Here is an 18942-nt window from a genome sequence, read left to right on the forward strand (position 1 = left end):
ATGAATGTCCCACAACAAGAGGATAGAGAAAAACAAGGAGCTTATCAACTACAATGGTGGACGCGGGGACATTTTCAGGACTTATGCAGATCCCAAATACACTTCGGCAGGTGCCAATAGGTAAGAAAAGTTGGTTTTGAATAGTATTGCAAAACAAAACGCCGGATAATAGGTGCCATTTTGGGGTCCTTATACACACACCATATTAATCAATCAAATTATTTATATAGCCCTTAATCACGAGTGTCTCAAAGGGCTGCACAAGCCACAACGACATCGGCTCAGATCCACATCAGGGCAAGATAAAACTCGACCCAATGTGAACAACGAGAAACCTTGGAGGGGACCGCAGATGTGGGGGACCTTCAGACCGTCCCCGCGCTAAACTTCGTTAGTTTAGCAGCTAGCTTGCTGAGAGAGAGGCGGTGAGACAGAGAGCGTATGGTTTGTGAGTTCGCTAAGACTACTAAGTATGTTTGGGAAGGAATCAAGAAAGCTGTAAAACAATTAGAAGCACACAGATAGAAATATAATACTTAGCATTTTTCACAACAGCGAGCAGTCACTCACGGCAAACAGGAAACAGGAAACCCAGGAAATGTTGAAGCACAGTACATCTGACTACGGTAGCCACAATTCTCCGCGTTCTACCTCCATGTTCTATATTCTCAATGAAACATCAACGTTTTGGCGTTGCTTGCTTACGGGTACTTTCTCGCGTCATTTATTGAACAGGCGTCGACCTGCAGTCAAAACGCATCTCTTATGTGTGGCTGCCACCTACTGTCCACACTTATCATTGCACCATGTACCAAATGCAATTACAACCGGAATTAATACGTACATAAGGCGCAACGGGCTATGAGGCGCACTGTCGGATTTAGGAAAAATGAAAGCATTTTAAGTGTGCCTTATAGTCAGAAAAATAGGGCCAGAGGAGCAGATAGGATAGAGGAGGAGAGAGTGTGTTGTAACTTGCGGTGGACACTGGCCTATCAGGGAGCTCGAAGGGTGCCGCACACACACACATGCACACACACACACCAACACCAAATACTCTCTCTGACAGGGCCCAGACAAAATGAAAACACAAAAAAAACAAAAAACTTTAGAGGACAGTGACAGACCATCAAGTTCAAGTGGAAAATCCACCCGCTCCTCCTCCCCGTCGTCCATCTGACGCCCCAGTGCCTCGGAATAAAAATGACAACACACTTCCACGCAAACACACACTCGGGGGGGGGGGGGGGGGGGGGGGAACGCCGTTATTGACCGCGTTTCATTATTGATCTCGCTCATGTTCCAAACCACAAAGTAGGAGTTTCACACTCCAGCGCTCGCCCGCAGACCCTTCTCTCCGTCCCGGCCGGAGTCCGGCGCCGTGTCCCAACCTCTTCCCATACAAGCCTTCACAAACTGTCAGGACCCCGCGCACCCCCCCAGCTTTGTTCTACACACACACACACACACACACACACACACACACACACACACGCACACACACACACACACACACACACACACACTCCCAATTCCCCTGCACATCAAATGAGGGAAACTGTCGACTAAACACTTTCAGTGAGTGGACAAAAGGAGTGCTTTGGGAAAAACACTTTAAAAGGAAATAATGGCGAAGGGGAAGAAGGGCCGCTTGAGTCCCGCTCTGAGGGGCAAAGCACTCATCTTTTCACATACTTTTTTGTTGTCTACTATAAAAGACTTTTAAACAAGGCCTGCTCGAGTTTCTCACTAATCTGCAGCGTGCACCAGAAAAAAAGGTTTGGCGGAAGTACAACCGTCGCTCGGGCGCTGGCACAACCTGCTGCGCCGGTGCCAGGCCTCACCTAATTAACATACCTCTAATGAGTCTTTTCAGGTTTTCTCCTAATTAAACACGCTCCTCCACAATACACGCGGCTATTCAATTACACAAGTGCGATAATCCACGCGCGTGTAAGTGTGCCAGCCGGGCCTCTGCCAAGTGGGTACGGCGGCATGTACGCGGGCGCAGCCCGCCATACGAGCATGTGCCGACAGGCGGGTCACGCTAATCCGCCGTTTTGTCACTGCGTCTGCCAACAGGGCTCCCGCGCACCCGTGCCAGCGCCAATTAAGATAAGTGTGACACGTTAAGCCCGGTTACATCATCTCCTTGACGGGGTGGGAGGAGCTTCAATGCCATCTTTATCAAAAAGTGGGATTTGTTGCGTAGTAGTTCCCATAATGGACGTGCATGATGCAATTTATCGGATATCACACACATATCCTACCTGCACGTTCCAATAAATCCAAGGTCCCTAATTGGACATAAAACATAGCTGTGGCTGTAGGCGACCTCCAGTGATTTTCATTACCTCCACAAGATGGCAGTAGCTGCATTTTAATGTGTCAGCAATTGCTTCAAAAACAACTCAGCTTCCGTGCTGTTGTTTACAATTACCGTGTTTTCTGGACACTAAGCTGATACTTTTATGCCAAGCATTCGGCCATATTGCTTTGTATGCAACAAACATTGACACAGAGACTGAACATGTATGTTATTGTTTGTGCTATGGCGCCATCTTTTGGACGAGTATGTCTACAGCATTTCCTTCTGTTTCGAATTTTGAACCGGAAGAAGAAGTGTCATTCCGTCTGCTAGTCGTCCATAGCGTTTCTACTCATATGGATTCTTCATTCGTCACTCCAGCCAACGTTTGTAAATTTTACCGTATAACTAAAACAATTATTTCTTACTAAACCGTCCCATGTGTGATGTCTGTAGGAGTGTTTTCATGCGTATTTGTATTTTGGAAAACCTTGTTACATTGTTTAATGCATCCAGCGGGGCATCACAACAAAATTAGGCATAATAATGTGTTAATTCCACGACTGTATATACCGGTATCGGTTGATATCGGAATCGGTAATTAAGAGTTAGACAATATCGGAATATCGGATATCGGCAAAAAAGCCATTATCGGACATCTCTACTCACAAGTGTCTGTGTTAGTATTATTAACTTACAATGGCATTGTTTTGGATTGTTTTAGTTTCACAAATTCCTCAGTAAATTCACCAAAACGTCACCATGGATGTATTGAGTCTGTTTAGCTGATTGGAGAGCTAGCTTCCGCAGTTAGTGGGTCCATGACGATGACTTCTATTTTGTTTGACCAACCGTTTTACTGCCGCGTTACAGACATCGTTTGGAAACAATTAAGGTATGTAAATAAACATTTATAAAATATTTTTGTGAACATTTCTAATTTTACAAAGTATACATCTGCGGATTATATCCCAGCGTGGCTAATATATGGAAAAAACAATTTTAAAGTGACAATTAAAGTGACAATTTTTTTCCTCTCTGCTCCTTTTTCGTACAGTATTGGCCTCATAGACGTACACATCCGCATTCCAAGTGTAATTTGGGGGTCAGTTATTATACGAGCACGCTCACAAGTGTCTGTGTTAGTGTTATTAACTTACAATGGCATTGTTTTGGATTGTTTTAGTTTCACAAATTCCTCAGTAAATTCACCAAAACGTCACCGTGAAGTTATCGAGTCTGTTTAGCTGATTGGAGAGCTATTTTCCGCAGCTAGTGGGTCCATGACAATGACTTCTGTTTTTTTTGACCAGCCGTTTTACTGCCGCGTTACAAACACCGTTTGGAAACAATTATGGTATGTAAATAAACATTTATAAAATATTTTTGTGAACATTTCTAATTTTACAACGTATACATCTGCGGCTTATAGTCCAGCGCGGCTAATATATGGAAAAAATATATATTTTTCTAAAATTTAGTGGGTGCGGCTTATATACCGGGAAAACTATAGTCCGGGAAATCAGTCAGACATTAAAACCAGCTTGCTCAGCAGCTTGCTCCTGTTTCGTACAGTATTGGCCTTGTAGACGTAACGTATCTGCATTGCAAGTGTAATTTATGGGTCAGAAACTTAATTGTGTACTCTTTTTAGGATACATTCGCCATAATATGATGTGCAGTTTCTTCCATAGCGGCAACTTTTGCCGTGTCCCTTGAGTGGGTCGCTCTAGACAGGTTTGACTGTAATATCATTTTTATTTCTTCACACATGAAACCGTGTTATTGTGCTTTTAATGCAGCTGCACTTCTATCGGACACCATCAGTTTTTCCCCGCAAATGCCTGTCAGAGACGTGAGCTATTGTCAAGTTTCTGCTGGATGTGTCTCACATACGCACACACAGAAAGTAGGTTGATCATATCTCAGACAACTAAACACAAAGACCATCTCTGAACAACCAATCACAGAGCAGATACCATCTTTCGGTCTCTTTTCCCGAGAAGTCCTCCCTCCCGCTCCAAATGAAGAAAAATATGACGGGGAATATGAGGGGTTAGTGTTATGAGTTCTTGTCAGCATAAAGCATGACTTCGGGGAAGTCAAGACACTAGCAGTGCCCCCCCACCCCCCAACCCCCCTTTTTGTCGCTCTCCGTGAGAGAGAAGCGGGGAGAAAAATCTAATTATCAGGCTCCTAAAGATCTAATTATTGTTTGACACTCATTTGCATGTGAGAGAGCGACCGCATAGGAACGCCATTTTGTGCCTTGCCGTGGACCTCAGAGCCACTCGGACACTTTAGAGGAGATCTTATTTGCTGCACGTCTCTAGTCTTAGATTGTAGAAAAATATTCCAATTGAAAAAAAATATATAAAGACTGAACAATAAGATCATATGGACTACATAAGTTACTACATTTTGCTTTATATTTATTATTTTACTTATTTTTTGTCTGGTTTTGTATTTGTTTTGTATGATCCCGTGAGGTGTATATCACTTTTTTTGTTCGGTTGGTACTTCATGAAGTTTTGCACTTGTTTTTTTTGTGTGTGTTTTGTTTGTTTTCATTATATTTGGATGCATTTGTTTGGTTTGTATGTTTGTGAATCTGGGCTATCAATTAAGTAAGACTACTTATTATGTTGAAGGGGGCAGGAAATATAAAATGTTCTTCATCCTGTTCCTTCTCAAGCATAGGTGTGTAAATATGTGTTTAGTTGCTAAAGTCTAATTGTCTATTGATGAAAAATGCACATAAATGAAGGAGATAAATAAAAATGAAAATGAAAAAAAAATATTCGAAAAATATTGCAATTGTTCTATTGGGCATCCAATCCCGTTGCCCGAGTTCATCCTCACGTTGCAACTACGAGGCACATTTGCATTGCATTTGGAGACTGCTATCAGGGTTTGCCCCCAGATTGACGACATACTTGTGGTGCATCATTACGTCATCATATACTTTGCATAACCTGCTTTAATGCAAATAGTTTCTTTAAAAAGGCTATACATAGATCTATTAAGCAAATATGTGCTATTAATAATTAATATTAACATTACATTGTATTACTTTAATTTGTTTTCACGTTAAAAAAACTTTATTTTTAAGGTGTGGCGGCTTTTATTTTGCCGTGGCGGTGCGCTATGATCAATTATATTAAGGGGAAACCCTGGCTATTATAGGCTGTGATGTATCAATCAGAATTATAGACCTCATCCGGGCGAGGAAATACTCAAAAGACCCCAGAGAAACCTGGAGAAGGGGCTGTGGATGTCGGGACGCCCCGACCAAAGTCGTGTGCAATGATTCCTCCAAGCCCATTCCCTTGGCTGTGGTTTCGCTAGATAGTGGGTAGGGACAGTGGGAATCTCATTCATCCATGAATGTTGTCATTCATCCAGGTCGTTGTTATCTCAGGGCGTTCAGTCGATCGCAAGTGGACTGTTTGGTTTGTTTTAGAAGATGTTTCGCCGCTCATCCGAGTAGTCTTTATCAGTTCATGATCATATACGTAGATTGGTCAGATCATATACTTAGATTGGTCAGATCATATACTTAGATTGGTCAGATCTAGTCTTAGACTGAGATTGGTCACATCTAGTCTTCGACTTAGATTGGTCACACTTAGTCATAGACTTAGATTGGTCACATCTTGTCTTACACTTAGATTGGTCAGATCTAGTTTTATACTTAAATTGGTCAGATCTAGTTTTAGACTTAGATTGGTCAGATCTAGTCTACCAGCTGATGCAAACAAGCAATCCTAACTGTCAAAGCCAACAATCGTTGAAGTGTAATTTCCCCTCGTTAGCATCGAGGTATTGTGTGGCAGAACGATCGCTGTGGATCGACTACTACCAGTCCAAAATAGACGGAATCCCCCACAAATGGCATTCTGGCCACCTTCTGTGAGCAGAATGTTTCTAACTCCTGTTATTTGTTGGAGGCTAAATTGCAGAGTCTTTTTGGAATGGTTGGCTATCTCCCACATACAACAGTGTCCTTTCAACCAATCCTAAAAGACTCTGCAATTTAGCCTCCAACAAATCTGACCAATCTAAGTCTATGACTACCACTGACCAAACTAAGTCTATGAGCACGAACTGATGAAGTCAACTAGGATGAAGGTGAAACGTCTTCTAAGACAAACCAAACAGTCTAGTTGCAATGGTTTGAATGCCTTGAGATGTCGGCTGCAATGAATGTCCATTGGGTATGGTTCTTGAATTGCTAAATGTATAGGTAATGTGGAGTCCATTCCACCCGGAAGCCAACAGAAAGTTATAGTGGGATCTTCTTCTGGGCTCAGTCAGGTCAGCGACACAGCAACGTCTACAGTTGTCAATGGAAAAGTGGTCCACCCAAGGTCACAACTTGGGTCAACTAGCACCACATCCAGACTGGTACTTCTCCATATTCTCACACATTAGCTTTATTTTTAATAATAAATGATTTAAAATACATTTTTAAACAAGCAACCAATGATTTATTTACTACTTTTGTCTATTTTACTAAAAAATCGCCGAGAACAAACCTCAGGAGACAGGTTTAACATCGGTATTTCAGTCTTGTACCGTACAACCGCTTTTGCAACACTGGTGCTGATACCTTGTTTTCTGCTCGGTGAGAATGCAGACACACACACACACACACACACACACACACACACACACACACACACACACACACACACACACACACACACACACACACACACACACACACTCTGCCAACACACATCCGAGAGTGTGTGTTGGCAGGATGTGTGTGACCATTGGAGCTGACAGCTGAGACAACAGAGATGTAGCCCGGGTGCCCTGGATAGTGCAGGGAGGCTAACGGGCCAGGCACCAACAAACAAGACAAACAAGACAGAGATGGAAAGAGGGGGAGGGGCTTGATGTGTGTGTGCGTGTGTGTGTGTGTGTGTGTGTGTGTGTGTGTGTGTGTGTGTGTGTGTGTGTGTGTGTGTGTGTGTGTGTGTGTGTGTGTGTGTGCGAGAGAGAGGAGAAAGCGAAGGAAGGAAGTGCAAGGTAACACCCCGCATTAGAATGTGTCCATGAGGCAACTCAGTGTGAGTTCGACTCAATTCGAGTTTTATCATCCTCATCACTTTTGATGTCCGAACATGAGGCAGAAGGTTTTTCAACATGTCCAACATAAGGAGCAGTTCTGTCAATCCTGGAGACACCTGCTCAGAGTTTCCAACATGTGTTGAAAATCAGGGTTGCAAAGGCGGATGATTCGAGCGCTGCCTTCAGATGAACAGATTGAAACCTCGTGTGACTTCTGGACAGCTATACCTCATGGATTTACTGTTTATCTACAATAGTCACCATGTACTTTAGTCAATAAAGTCCCTTCAGCTGTTGATTCAATTGTGTTACTTTCAACAACCTTTAATTTTTTTTTACACGTGCCATCATATGTATATCATATAACATATTACATTAACATAAATATATATATATATGTGTATATGTATATATATATATATATATATATATATATATATATATATATATATATATATATATATATATATATATATATATATAAATATATAGCCTCCCTGCACTATCCATATTACATTAACATATATATATATATATATATATATATATATATATATATATATATATATATATATATATATATATATATATAAATATATAGCCTCCCTGCACTATCCATATTACATTAACATACATATATATATATATATATATATATATATATATATATATATATATATATATATACACATATATGTTAATGTAATATGTTATATGACATACATATGATGGCACGTATGAAAAAATAAATATCATCATATCAAGAGGAGTTGCGTTTACGTCCACACAAAAAGCCAGACAACTCCAACACCAGATTAAGTGTGAATTCCAGGTCATTACACTATGACCCTTCAATCAGATGTGTGATTATTCTACTGTCATTAATAAAGAATGTTAATTTATGGATATTAATCATGAGATGCTGTTACTAGGTTAACATGAATGCTAATAAAATTATATACTGTATTTTACAGACAGAAAGTTACAGGAATGTACACTTTATCCCATGCTTTCATCTCATTGTGCAACATGTGAATGGTTTAAGGAGAACTAAATGTTATCTCTGAAAAGGGTACAAATTATTTCCAAAATAGGACCCTCACCCAGACATAAAAAATTAGTACATACCTCATGAACAACAATATTTTTTGTTATTTTCAGTGTAAGTGAGCCAAATTGTCTGTGTTAGAAAATAAATTGATGAAAATGACTGCTGTACAATGAATATATTTACATATTACCTATATATATATATTAGGGGTGTAACGGTACGTGTATTTGTATTGAACCGTTTCGGTACGGGGGTTTCGGTTCGGTTCGGTGGTGTACCGAACGAGTTTCCACACGGACACATTAATTAGCGTAGCGCACGTTGTGTAAACAATGCACACCGAGGCACAACACACGGCATGCTAGCAACGACCGAGCTATGACAACATATAAAAGCCAGAGCTGGAAGACCCTCCTGCCTCGTTAAGATCTCCCGTTTGGGAACACTTCGGCTGCGCGGTGCGGAGGACGGAGGTTTGCCGACATTGTTCAGCAGCGGTAAGGCATGCTTCTGCCAACACGTCAAACATGCTAACCCATTTGAAGCGGCACCACCCCCAAGTGAACATCGCTTCAACAACGATAAAGACGAGCAAACAGCTCCCACCTCTTACTGCCAATTAGCCAGGCTGGAGGGAGAGGGGGGGGGGGGGGGGGGGGGGGGGGGGAGAAAAGTTAATCTGAGGCTGAATTGACTTGAAACTGTTTAATGTTGCACTTTTTATATGTAGAAGAAAAGTTGTGTCATTTTATTTAATCGGAGCAACAACTTGTGGCAGTTTAATGTTGATTAACGTGGACCCCGACTTAAACAAGTTGAAAAACTTATTCGGGTGTTACCATTTAGTGGTCAATTGTACGGAATATGTACTGTACTGTGCAATCTACTAATAAAAGTTACAATCAATCAATCAATCAATCAAAAAAAGCACTTTATATGTAGAAAAGTTTTGTTAAGAAACCATTCTGAGCCTTATCTTATTTAGTTTTTATTTTATATATGTTGACCACATGAACCCTGGCAATGGACACTGTGTGTATATGTATGTTATGCCATTGTTTACAAATTTGGTAAATAAATAACCAAAAAATGTATATTTTGTTGTTTTCTCACTGTACCAAAAATGAACCGAACCGTGACCTCTAAACCCAGGTACGTACCGAACCGAAATTTTTGTGTACCGTTACACCCCTAATATATATATAGATATACATATATAATAAATTATTTAACTTGTTAAGTTATGTTTGCGACAGGTGTGATGCTGGTATGGCCACAGTGTGCACGTCTGATGTTGCTCACATGTGCTCCACTCAATGCTCAGGGTTTTTTTTAAGTTTGCTCAGACACATGAAAAATCAGAGGGAACATTGTCCAAGACTATCTACAACCCTTATCAAAAATACTAAATGGTTCGTTCAAACTTCCAACACGTCACTCAACACAGACGTCGAAAATCACATTCAAAACATTCACACGCAGCACCGATGTTTAGTAACAAGCTTGAGGTGATAGAAGAAAGGTGAAATATCATCTATCGGTGGCAACATCGGAGAAAGTTTTGTTTATGTGGCTTATAAACTTTATTTGAGGGTCTCAACGTTGGCAATGTTTAAATCCAGGCCGAAAACCCTTTTATGTAATTGTGCATATGACAAATGAAAGTATTTTATCTACACTATTTGACTGATTTTAATTTAAATTATGACATTTTTCATGATGAATTTATTTTCTGATTTTAAATTCGAATTATGATTATTTTTCTTTATTTTTAAATTAATCAGTCCAAACAAATAATACCATAATAATACAATTCCAATTCCAAAACCAAACATCCAGAATTGCAGTCAACAGAGTAAGTGAAAAGACACACAAACATGACACAAAACAATCCAAAAGTAGTCAAACAAAAATGAATACTATCAACAACAGTATCAATATTAATAAGAATTTCAACATAATAGTGATAGAAATCCCTCATTTTACATTATCATCACAGCCATTTATCAACAATAAAATAAAAACATTTAAAAAATGAACAATAGTGTCAGAGTAGCTTATACTTGCATCGCATCTCATAAGATTGACAACACATTGTGTCCAATATTTACCACAAGGATAAACAAAGTCATATTTTAGGTTAATTTAATAGTTCAAACTAATTTAAACAATGGATCCCATATTCCAATATATGACTTATTATTATCTAAACTAAATGCAGTTTTTCTACTGATATCTCCATAGCTTGTGTATACCCGTCAGTATGAGTTGGACTATCAACATCTATCCATTTTTTTCATATTAGCGTTTTTGTTATGATGCATATGGAAAGACATGCATTTTTACTCTTTGATGACACGTTTATATTTAGGGCTGTGATTGCTTCTTTTGTTGTTTTCAACCATAACTCTTTTATTCTCTGACATTCCCACAATAAATGAACAGGAGTTCCCTCAGCTGCCCAACAATTCATACATAACTTAATCTACTACACCAATTTTAAACAGCTGATTATTTTTCTGATTATTTTTTTTATATGTTTCTGATTATTTTTGCCTTCTTGTAAAGAATATTATGAGGTGGCGACTTGTCCAGGGTGTACCCCGCCTTCCGCCCGATTGTAGCTGAGATAGGCTCCAGCGCCCCCCGCGACCCTGAAGGGAATAAGCGGTAGAAAATGGATGGATGGATGTTATTATTATTAGAATTTTTTTGCTGCTGTGTAAATTGTGACATTTTGTGGCTGATCTTGGGGTCTTTTAAACCTGTCCCGCACATATTTTTGCTTTAGACTTAGACTTAGACAAACTTTAATGATCTACAAAGGAAATTGTTCCACATAGGAGCTCAGTTACAAAGGATGGAAAGGATAATGCACACAAGGGCACAAAGAGAGGGCAAAAGCAAAAGGTATAAAGTAGACTAAAAATGTACCATAGTAGCAATATCAAATATATGTAATATTTACATATTATATACACAGTATATAATATATACTGATATATTATATGTTTATATAATATATACAATATATAACAAATCCCAATTACCATGTACAGTATTACAGTAAAAAAAAATACAATAAAATGTATAATGTTCTTTTTTGTGCAAATAAAACAAACAAACAAAAAAAGTAAACTTGCCACACCTTTTTTGGGTTATAATATCGAAACATGCACACATTTGTGCACGTTTGTGAGACTGTATAAATATTAAAATCTTTATTGACCAATTCACGCACATATCATTCATATTTTGTACATTTAATGTCGAATATGTTTATTTTTAAAATATCCCCTTTCACACAAGTGTAAGCCGTGTGTCATTCGTTTCCCATGTTTGACAGAGGAGCTTCATAAGGAACATGGCTACAAATCAAACTGCCCCCAAAGTGGCCAAAGCGATAAAAAGGAGGAAGCGCAAGCAATAAGGAAGGAAAGATTTGTGCCTACATCGTAATGTGGAGCTGACATGAGCCCAGACGCTGCACATTTGTGTGTGTGTGTGTGTGTGTGTGTGTGTGTGTGTGTGAGTGTGTTCTGACCTGCACGGGACTCTGTTTGACCTCGTTGCTGCCAGGGGAGTTGAGCCCAGAGGCCTGCTGGAGGAGGAACTGTCTGGCTGCCTGGAGAGCCTGCAAGAGCCAACACGATGGTTACATAGGGGGCCAAACGGGGACCTACAGTTGACGCTCTAAAGGTAAACACTCTGTTGGAGAAATTGTGGCAATCTAAATGCGAATCACTATCATGTTTTGTGGGACTGCTCTGCCATAAAGAATTTTTGGAAAGAGATACACCGAGTTCTACAGGATATGTTCAAATGTGAAGAACCCCTTGAAAGTAAGACTCTGTTTTTCGCACATGTATCTCAGGATTGGCTGGAAAAAGATAAACACTTCATGAATATCCTACTAGTGGCTTGTAGAAAGAAACCAGGTAATGGATATCACAGGAGAGCCCAACTTTGACGCTATGGATGGAAATCACAATGGACATTTATAAAATGGAGAAGATAACGACTTTTATTCATTATAAATTGGAGAAATGTACCTCATACTGGGAAAACTGGGTCAATTATGTCAAGTTCCATAAGCCTGATTTTATTTTCTCGAATTAGTGATTGTACTGTTTAAAAAAAAGATTACTCCCAAAATGTCTATTTTTGATTTATTTACTATCTGTTTATATTATTTTATGTATTATTATTATTATTTTAATTTAATTTAATTTATTAATTTGTTAATATTAACATGACTTTATTTTGTTTTGTTTTTGTTTTTTTTGCTGTTTTTCTTTTTTTGGGGGGATATTTGTTGAGATATTTGTAAAAAAAAATATATAAACAATAAATAAACAAAAAAACTATTTTGACATTTAGGGCAGACAATATATGTATGATGTATGCAAATATGATGGATGTCCATAAAAATAAAAAAACAAAAAAGGTAAAAACTTGTGCATTTTTGGGATTTCAACCGATCGGAAATATTCCTCTTGCCTTCTGTATCATGCTCGACGGTACACAATATCAGGATTCTAAAACAAGACCTTGTTTTTTATTTCTTTAAAGATGTGCGATTGTCAGACGTGACGTCGTGCTTTAGCGAAGGGCTTAGTTCAACAACTATCACGAGAATAACTTTGATTTTCTTTGCCTTTTTTTTTTTTTACCAGATATTCCAGTGCAGTCAAGCTTTGTTTATATAGCATATTGAAACAAGGTCTGCACAGGGCGCATGATCAATTAAAGTTTATTTATATAGCCCTTAATCACAAGTGTCTCAAAGGGTTGCACAAGCCACAACGACATCATCGGCTCAGATCATAAGACAATAAAAGCCATACAACAGTCAATATTAGAACAAACAGCTATATAAACTGTTTTTGCTTTGAGTTTATTTCCAACATACACTACAGTTACAACATTACACATCACAACTTCCAGTTTCTCTTTACAACATGTTCGAAAAGGAGTAAGAAGAAGCAGAGTTTATTTAATTCTGCATTCTACACTTTTTTTTCACTTCCTGTTCTCAATTTATTCACAGTACACTCCATAAATAATAACATTAAAAAATAAAATAATAAATAATAATTAGTGAAGTAAGTTGCATTTCATATAGTGAGATAAATAGGATTATCAACAAGTTCAGAATGTTTATCATGGTTCTTTTTCTTTGTAAACACTTTAAGTTTGAAGAGTTTCTTAAATTGGATCATAATATTACATTGATTGATTTTTTTACTTAATCTATTTCATAATTTAATTCCACATATATACTGTAAACAATTTAAGTTTGAAGAGTTTTTAAAATTGGATCATATTGTTACATTGTTTGATTTCTTTACTTAATCCATTTCATCATTTAATTCCACATACTGATATGCTAAAGGCTTTCATGGAAGCTGCATTTATACCCAATCATGGCACCCACCTGTTCCGAATAAGCCTGTTCACCTGTGGAATGTTCCAAATAAGTGTTTGATGAGCATTCCTCAACTTTCTCTGTCTTTTTTGCCACTTGTGCCAGCTTTTTTTAACATGTTGCAGGTATCAAATTCCAAATGAGCCAATATTTGCAAAAAAATAACAAAGGTTTACCAGTTGGAACATTAAGTATCTTGTCTTTGCAGTCTATTCAATTGAATGTAAGTTGAAAAGGATTTGCAAATCATTGCATTCTGTTTTTATTTACCATTTACACAACGTGCCAACTTCACTGGTTTTGGGTTTTGTAGATAGGGTCAGTCCCCTGCCACTTCTCAATTGCAGTCTTAGTAGATCACACGCAGAAAGTACACACACTTTTCTTGATTGCACACCCGGTTTAGTACGTGGTATTTGGATCTTAGTCAATCAAGCCCTAAGTGTGTGTTTGTGTGTGTCAGCCTCAAATCAAAATGCGTTCTTTCTCTCTCTCTCTCTGTCTCTCCTGCACCCTTCATTTGCTTCCTAGCGGCTCAAAATGTCTCGTCCACAATCCTCCGAGGCAGAAGTGTGTCAGCACATCTTCATGTGTGTCACTCGCACACTGTTTATACGTGTCAGAGTGATGTAAAGCAACCCTGAAGAGCCGTGACTAATCGACACCCCCCCCCGCCCCCCCTTCTCTCAACCCCCCCTCCCTGGTGCTCTCCAGTCTAACCAGTAACACCCAGCCCCACTTTCTCTCTTCAACCAAGTGTTAGAGGACAAATCCGCTCCGGAGGCAAAAGGTCCTTTTTTGCTGGAATGTCTGAACTGTGCCGAAAACCAAACAAGAAAACACCCATTTCAAAACATGCGAGCTCTGCGCACACACACACACACACACACACACACTCGCACACACACACACACACACACACACACACACACACACACACACACACACACACACACACACACACACACACACACACACACACAACCTCATGGCGGAGGGTTACAGAGGGGAGACAGCAGGATGCACATTTGCTTCCTCTGACTCAAAGGGGAAAGGTTCCTTGGTAAATATTGATTTATGAAAGTCTGTGTGTGTGTGTGTGTGTGTGTGTGTGTGTGTGTGTGTGTGTGTGTGTGTGTGCGTGTGTGTGTGTGTGTGCGTGTGTGTGTGAGTGCGTGTGTGTGTGTGAGCGTGTGTGTGTACGTCCGCCGCAAAATTAACGGCCATAACTCTTTAGGATGTTCTTCTCTGTGGAAGATCTTACGCAACCAGGCCGTGCCAGAACAGAGGCCTCCATGAGGCGCACATCCCCTGCACCGCGCGGCCTTGTTAATGAATCGTCCAATTAGACGGCGTGGCACGTTAAGTCGTGTCTAATTGCAAAAACAGTGCGGGAGATTAGAGGCTGGAAGAGACAGAAATGCTCTGTGCAGTCGCGATGATGAAAACCATCTGGATTTTATTTTTTTGCTGAGACCGCAATTAAAACACACACATGCACAGATGTGGCCGCGGACCCGCCTGTACACACACACACACACACACACACACACACACACACAGATTTTAACACTTGGACGAAAATCTCGGGAACCCCCCTCCCATTTACTGCTTTGACCTCAGCATTAAAACAAGCACAGACACACACGTATATACATACGTATAGACACACACACACACACACACACACACACACACACACACACACACACGCACACACACACACACACACACACACACACACACACACACACACTCACACACACACACAACCGCCCAGTTTGTTGGCATGTGGTGTGAATTAGGCCTTGAACACCATGTCTACCCACTTGTGTGTGTGTGTGTGTGTGTGTGTGTATGTGTGTTGGCAGGAGTTGGGAAGCCATGTCTGGCAACAATAAAGGACAATTCCACCCAAATTACCACCCTGATTACCACTATATTAAAGAAGCATTTATGGCTTTCATAAACGCTAGAACAGAGCAGAGGTGATGCCTGTCTCCTCTCCTAAGGTTCTATTCATAGCTCGGCTTTTGTGCACCGGGCAAATAACCCCCCCAAAAAAGAAAGAAACTGTTGTGCTTTACATACTCAAACAATGTTAAGGTATATAGACAATTTATGCGACCGTTTATGCAAATGTACCACAACTGAAATAGTATACTTAGGACTGTGGGGATTAAAGTTGGAAAACATGTTTTATTCACTATCATCTAGTGTTGTCCCGATACCAATATCTTGGTATCGGTTCCAAAATGTATTTTGACACTTTTCTAAATAAAGGGGACCACAAAAAATGGCATTATTGGCTTTATTTTAACAAAAAAATCTTAGGGTACATTAAACATGTGTTTCTTATTGCAATTGTGTCCTTAAATAAAATAGTGAACTTACAAGACAACTTATCTTTTAGTAGTAAGTAAACAAACAAATGCTCCTAATTAGTCTGCTGACGTTTGCAGTAACATATTGTGTCTTTTATATTCTATTATTTTGTCAACATTATTAAGGACAAGTGGTAGAAAATTAATTATTAATTTACTTGTTAATTTACTGTTAGTATCTCGTTACTTTCTCTTTTAACATGTTCTATCTACACTTCTGTTAAAATGTAATAATTACTTATTCTTCTGTTGTTTGGATACTTTACATTAATTTTGGTTGATACCACAAATTTAGGTATCGATCCGATACCAAGTAGTTACAGGATCATACATTGGTCATATTCAAAGTCCTCATGTGTCCAGGGACGTATGTCTTGAGTTTATAAACATAATATGAATTTAAAAAACGGAAAAAAGATTTTGTGACGATAAAAATACCGTAATAGTATCAAAGTTAAAGTTAGTTAAAGTTAAGCTAAAGTTAAGCTAAAGTTAAGCTAAAGTTCCAATGATTGTCACACACACACTGGGTGTGGTGAAATGTGTCCTCTGTCTTTGACCCATCCCCATGTTCACCCACTGGGAGGTGAGGGGAGCAGTGAGCTGCAGCATGCGCCGCGCTCGGGAATCATTTGGTGATTCAACCCCCAATTCCAACCCTTGATGCTGAGTGCCAGGCAGGGAGGTAATGGGTCCCACTTTTTGTAGTGTTTGGTATGACTCGGCCGGGGTTTGAACTCACAACCTCCCAGTCTCAGGGCGGACACTCTAACCACAAGGCCACTGAGCTGGTAGTATCGACTAGATACGCTCTAGTACTTGGTATCATTACAGTGGATGTCAGGTGTAGATCCACCTGTGGCATTTGTTTACATTCAGGAACGACGCTGGTTAGCTATTGTATCCTCCTAAGGTGTGTAGTGAAGCATGTTTAGCTATTCCTCGTCCTGCAGGGATGATACTTGTAAGAAACTTACTTTATTTGTCGCCATGGAGGCCAGGATTAGTGATGTAGAAGTAGCTAAAACACTGCAGACTGCGAATGGATGTTAGCCGCTAGCTAGCTAGCCATGTCTTAAAGCACCTCTTCCTGAGGCGTTTCAGTGTTATAAATCAAATCAACTTTATAAAGATTATAACTTCACCTTTATCTTTACTTTTTAAGCCAAAATGCGTCCGTTCCCCCTTTTCTGTCTACACACTGTGTCTGCTTGTAAGTACTCTGTGATTGTGCGCTGCCCAACAAGCTCCTCTGCTCCTAAAACCAGCAATGTCACGACGTAGCGACACGCCGCCATGCCCGTTAAAAAAAAAAAGGGGAACCGGTACTTTTCAAACAGAGTATAGTCCCGTTTTTGATTCATTACTACCACAATACTATACTAGTACCGGTATACTGTACAACCCTAACGATATTGTCACGATATTAAGGCCACGGTGCGATATTATTGTTTCTGGAAAATAAATAAATAAAAAAGAATTAAAGATGTTGTATAAGTGTAAAAGAATATGAATGTTTACTGTTTATTGTAATTGAACACAAACATAATGCTCAAAGGTTGTAATCGTTTTTATGACTACAAAATAGGGTAGACCTCTGCAAATTATGGCCCGAGGGTCGCATACAGCTCGTTAGGACTTTCAGTCCGGCCTGCCGGATATTTCTATTGAATATTTTTAGACCTTTAACATCGAAACTGTCGCCGCCATTATGATGTGCAGTGCTGTTTGCAAATTACCGTAAGTCTTGAACTATAGAATATTTCAATGCTTGGAATCTGCACTTTTGAGTGTTATACTAGTTATAGCTCAGATGAGGCACCAATCAGAGTGTTAGGGGTTTGTGTTTCCAGAGCGGACAGCCTAAAAGACGCAGAAGCAGATTTTTACTACAAAGTTCTGCAGAAAAGTTATTTATATCAGGCTGTCTGTGTGTTTTTTTTGTACCTTTTGCGTTCATACTTCGCCGCGTTTGTTGCATTTTGTTTGCATTTTGTTTGATTGTAGAATATGTTGATCGGGGAGGTGGTTTAAGAAGTAAAAGAGGAGCGTGATTCATATGTTGTTAATATTCAGTGTTTTATCGTTTATAGTTAATATTGTAAATCCCACATTCTTTATTTTCATGTTTTCATCATCTCTCACTGGGATGCAGACTGTTAGGATGTTCATATATTCCTGTTTAGATGAAGAAGAACTGATAATCCTCGTGAAGAAAAAGGGGGGTGCAACTAAGGGTCTTTTTCGCCATTCCCGGGTCTAAATTGGCTGTCAAAGTTGACCAACTTGTCGAATTATGTCCTCATCTTTTTACTATCCAGTTGAGAGGCATGATTTATAATCTAGAATAAACTTTCACGAGCTACCAGGCGAGAAAGCAGCTCATGATGTAACAACAATATTACTAATACTTGCCTAATATTCAGGTCCTGATTTTTCGGATGGTCATTTATCGGGTGTTCTGGTCGGAATAAACGTAATAGACGCTACGACGTCATGGCTCACATTGGCTCCATTGTAAGCTGACTTTTATTTACGAGTCAGAATGCACAAAAATAAGACTTATGTGTTGTTGTCTCTCATAAGGGTTGTGAATTATAGGCAACATTCCAAAAAAGTGCATTTCCCCTGTAAGTAATAGTGTAAAATAGGGTTGTCCCAATACCAATATTTTGGTACCAGTATTGGTACC

The 18942-nt window shown here is 39.3% G+C and overlaps 1 protein-coding gene across 3 annotated transcripts in view; it reads right to left on the minus strand.

Annotated features, from left to right (window-relative positions):
* Positions 1 to 18942, minus strand: part of foxp4 (forkhead box P4) — a 260328-nt gene that overhangs the window by 102471 nt on the left and 138915 nt on the right. For all 3 annotated transcript variants that reach the window (XM_061984854.1, XM_061984855.1, XM_061984852.1), the window contains exon 3: positions 11983 to 12072. In XM_061984854.1, the coding sequence (XP_061840838.1) occupies positions 11983 to 12072 (90 nt within the window). The remainder of the gene's footprint in view (positions 1 to 11982; positions 12073 to 18942) is intronic.

Source organism: Nerophis lumbriciformis, linkage group LG23 (assembly GCF_033978685.3).
Source record: "Nerophis lumbriciformis linkage group LG23, RoL_Nlum_v2.1, whole genome shotgun sequence".
NCBI lineage: Eukaryota > Metazoa > Chordata > Actinopteri > Syngnathiformes > Syngnathidae > Nerophis > Nerophis lumbriciformis.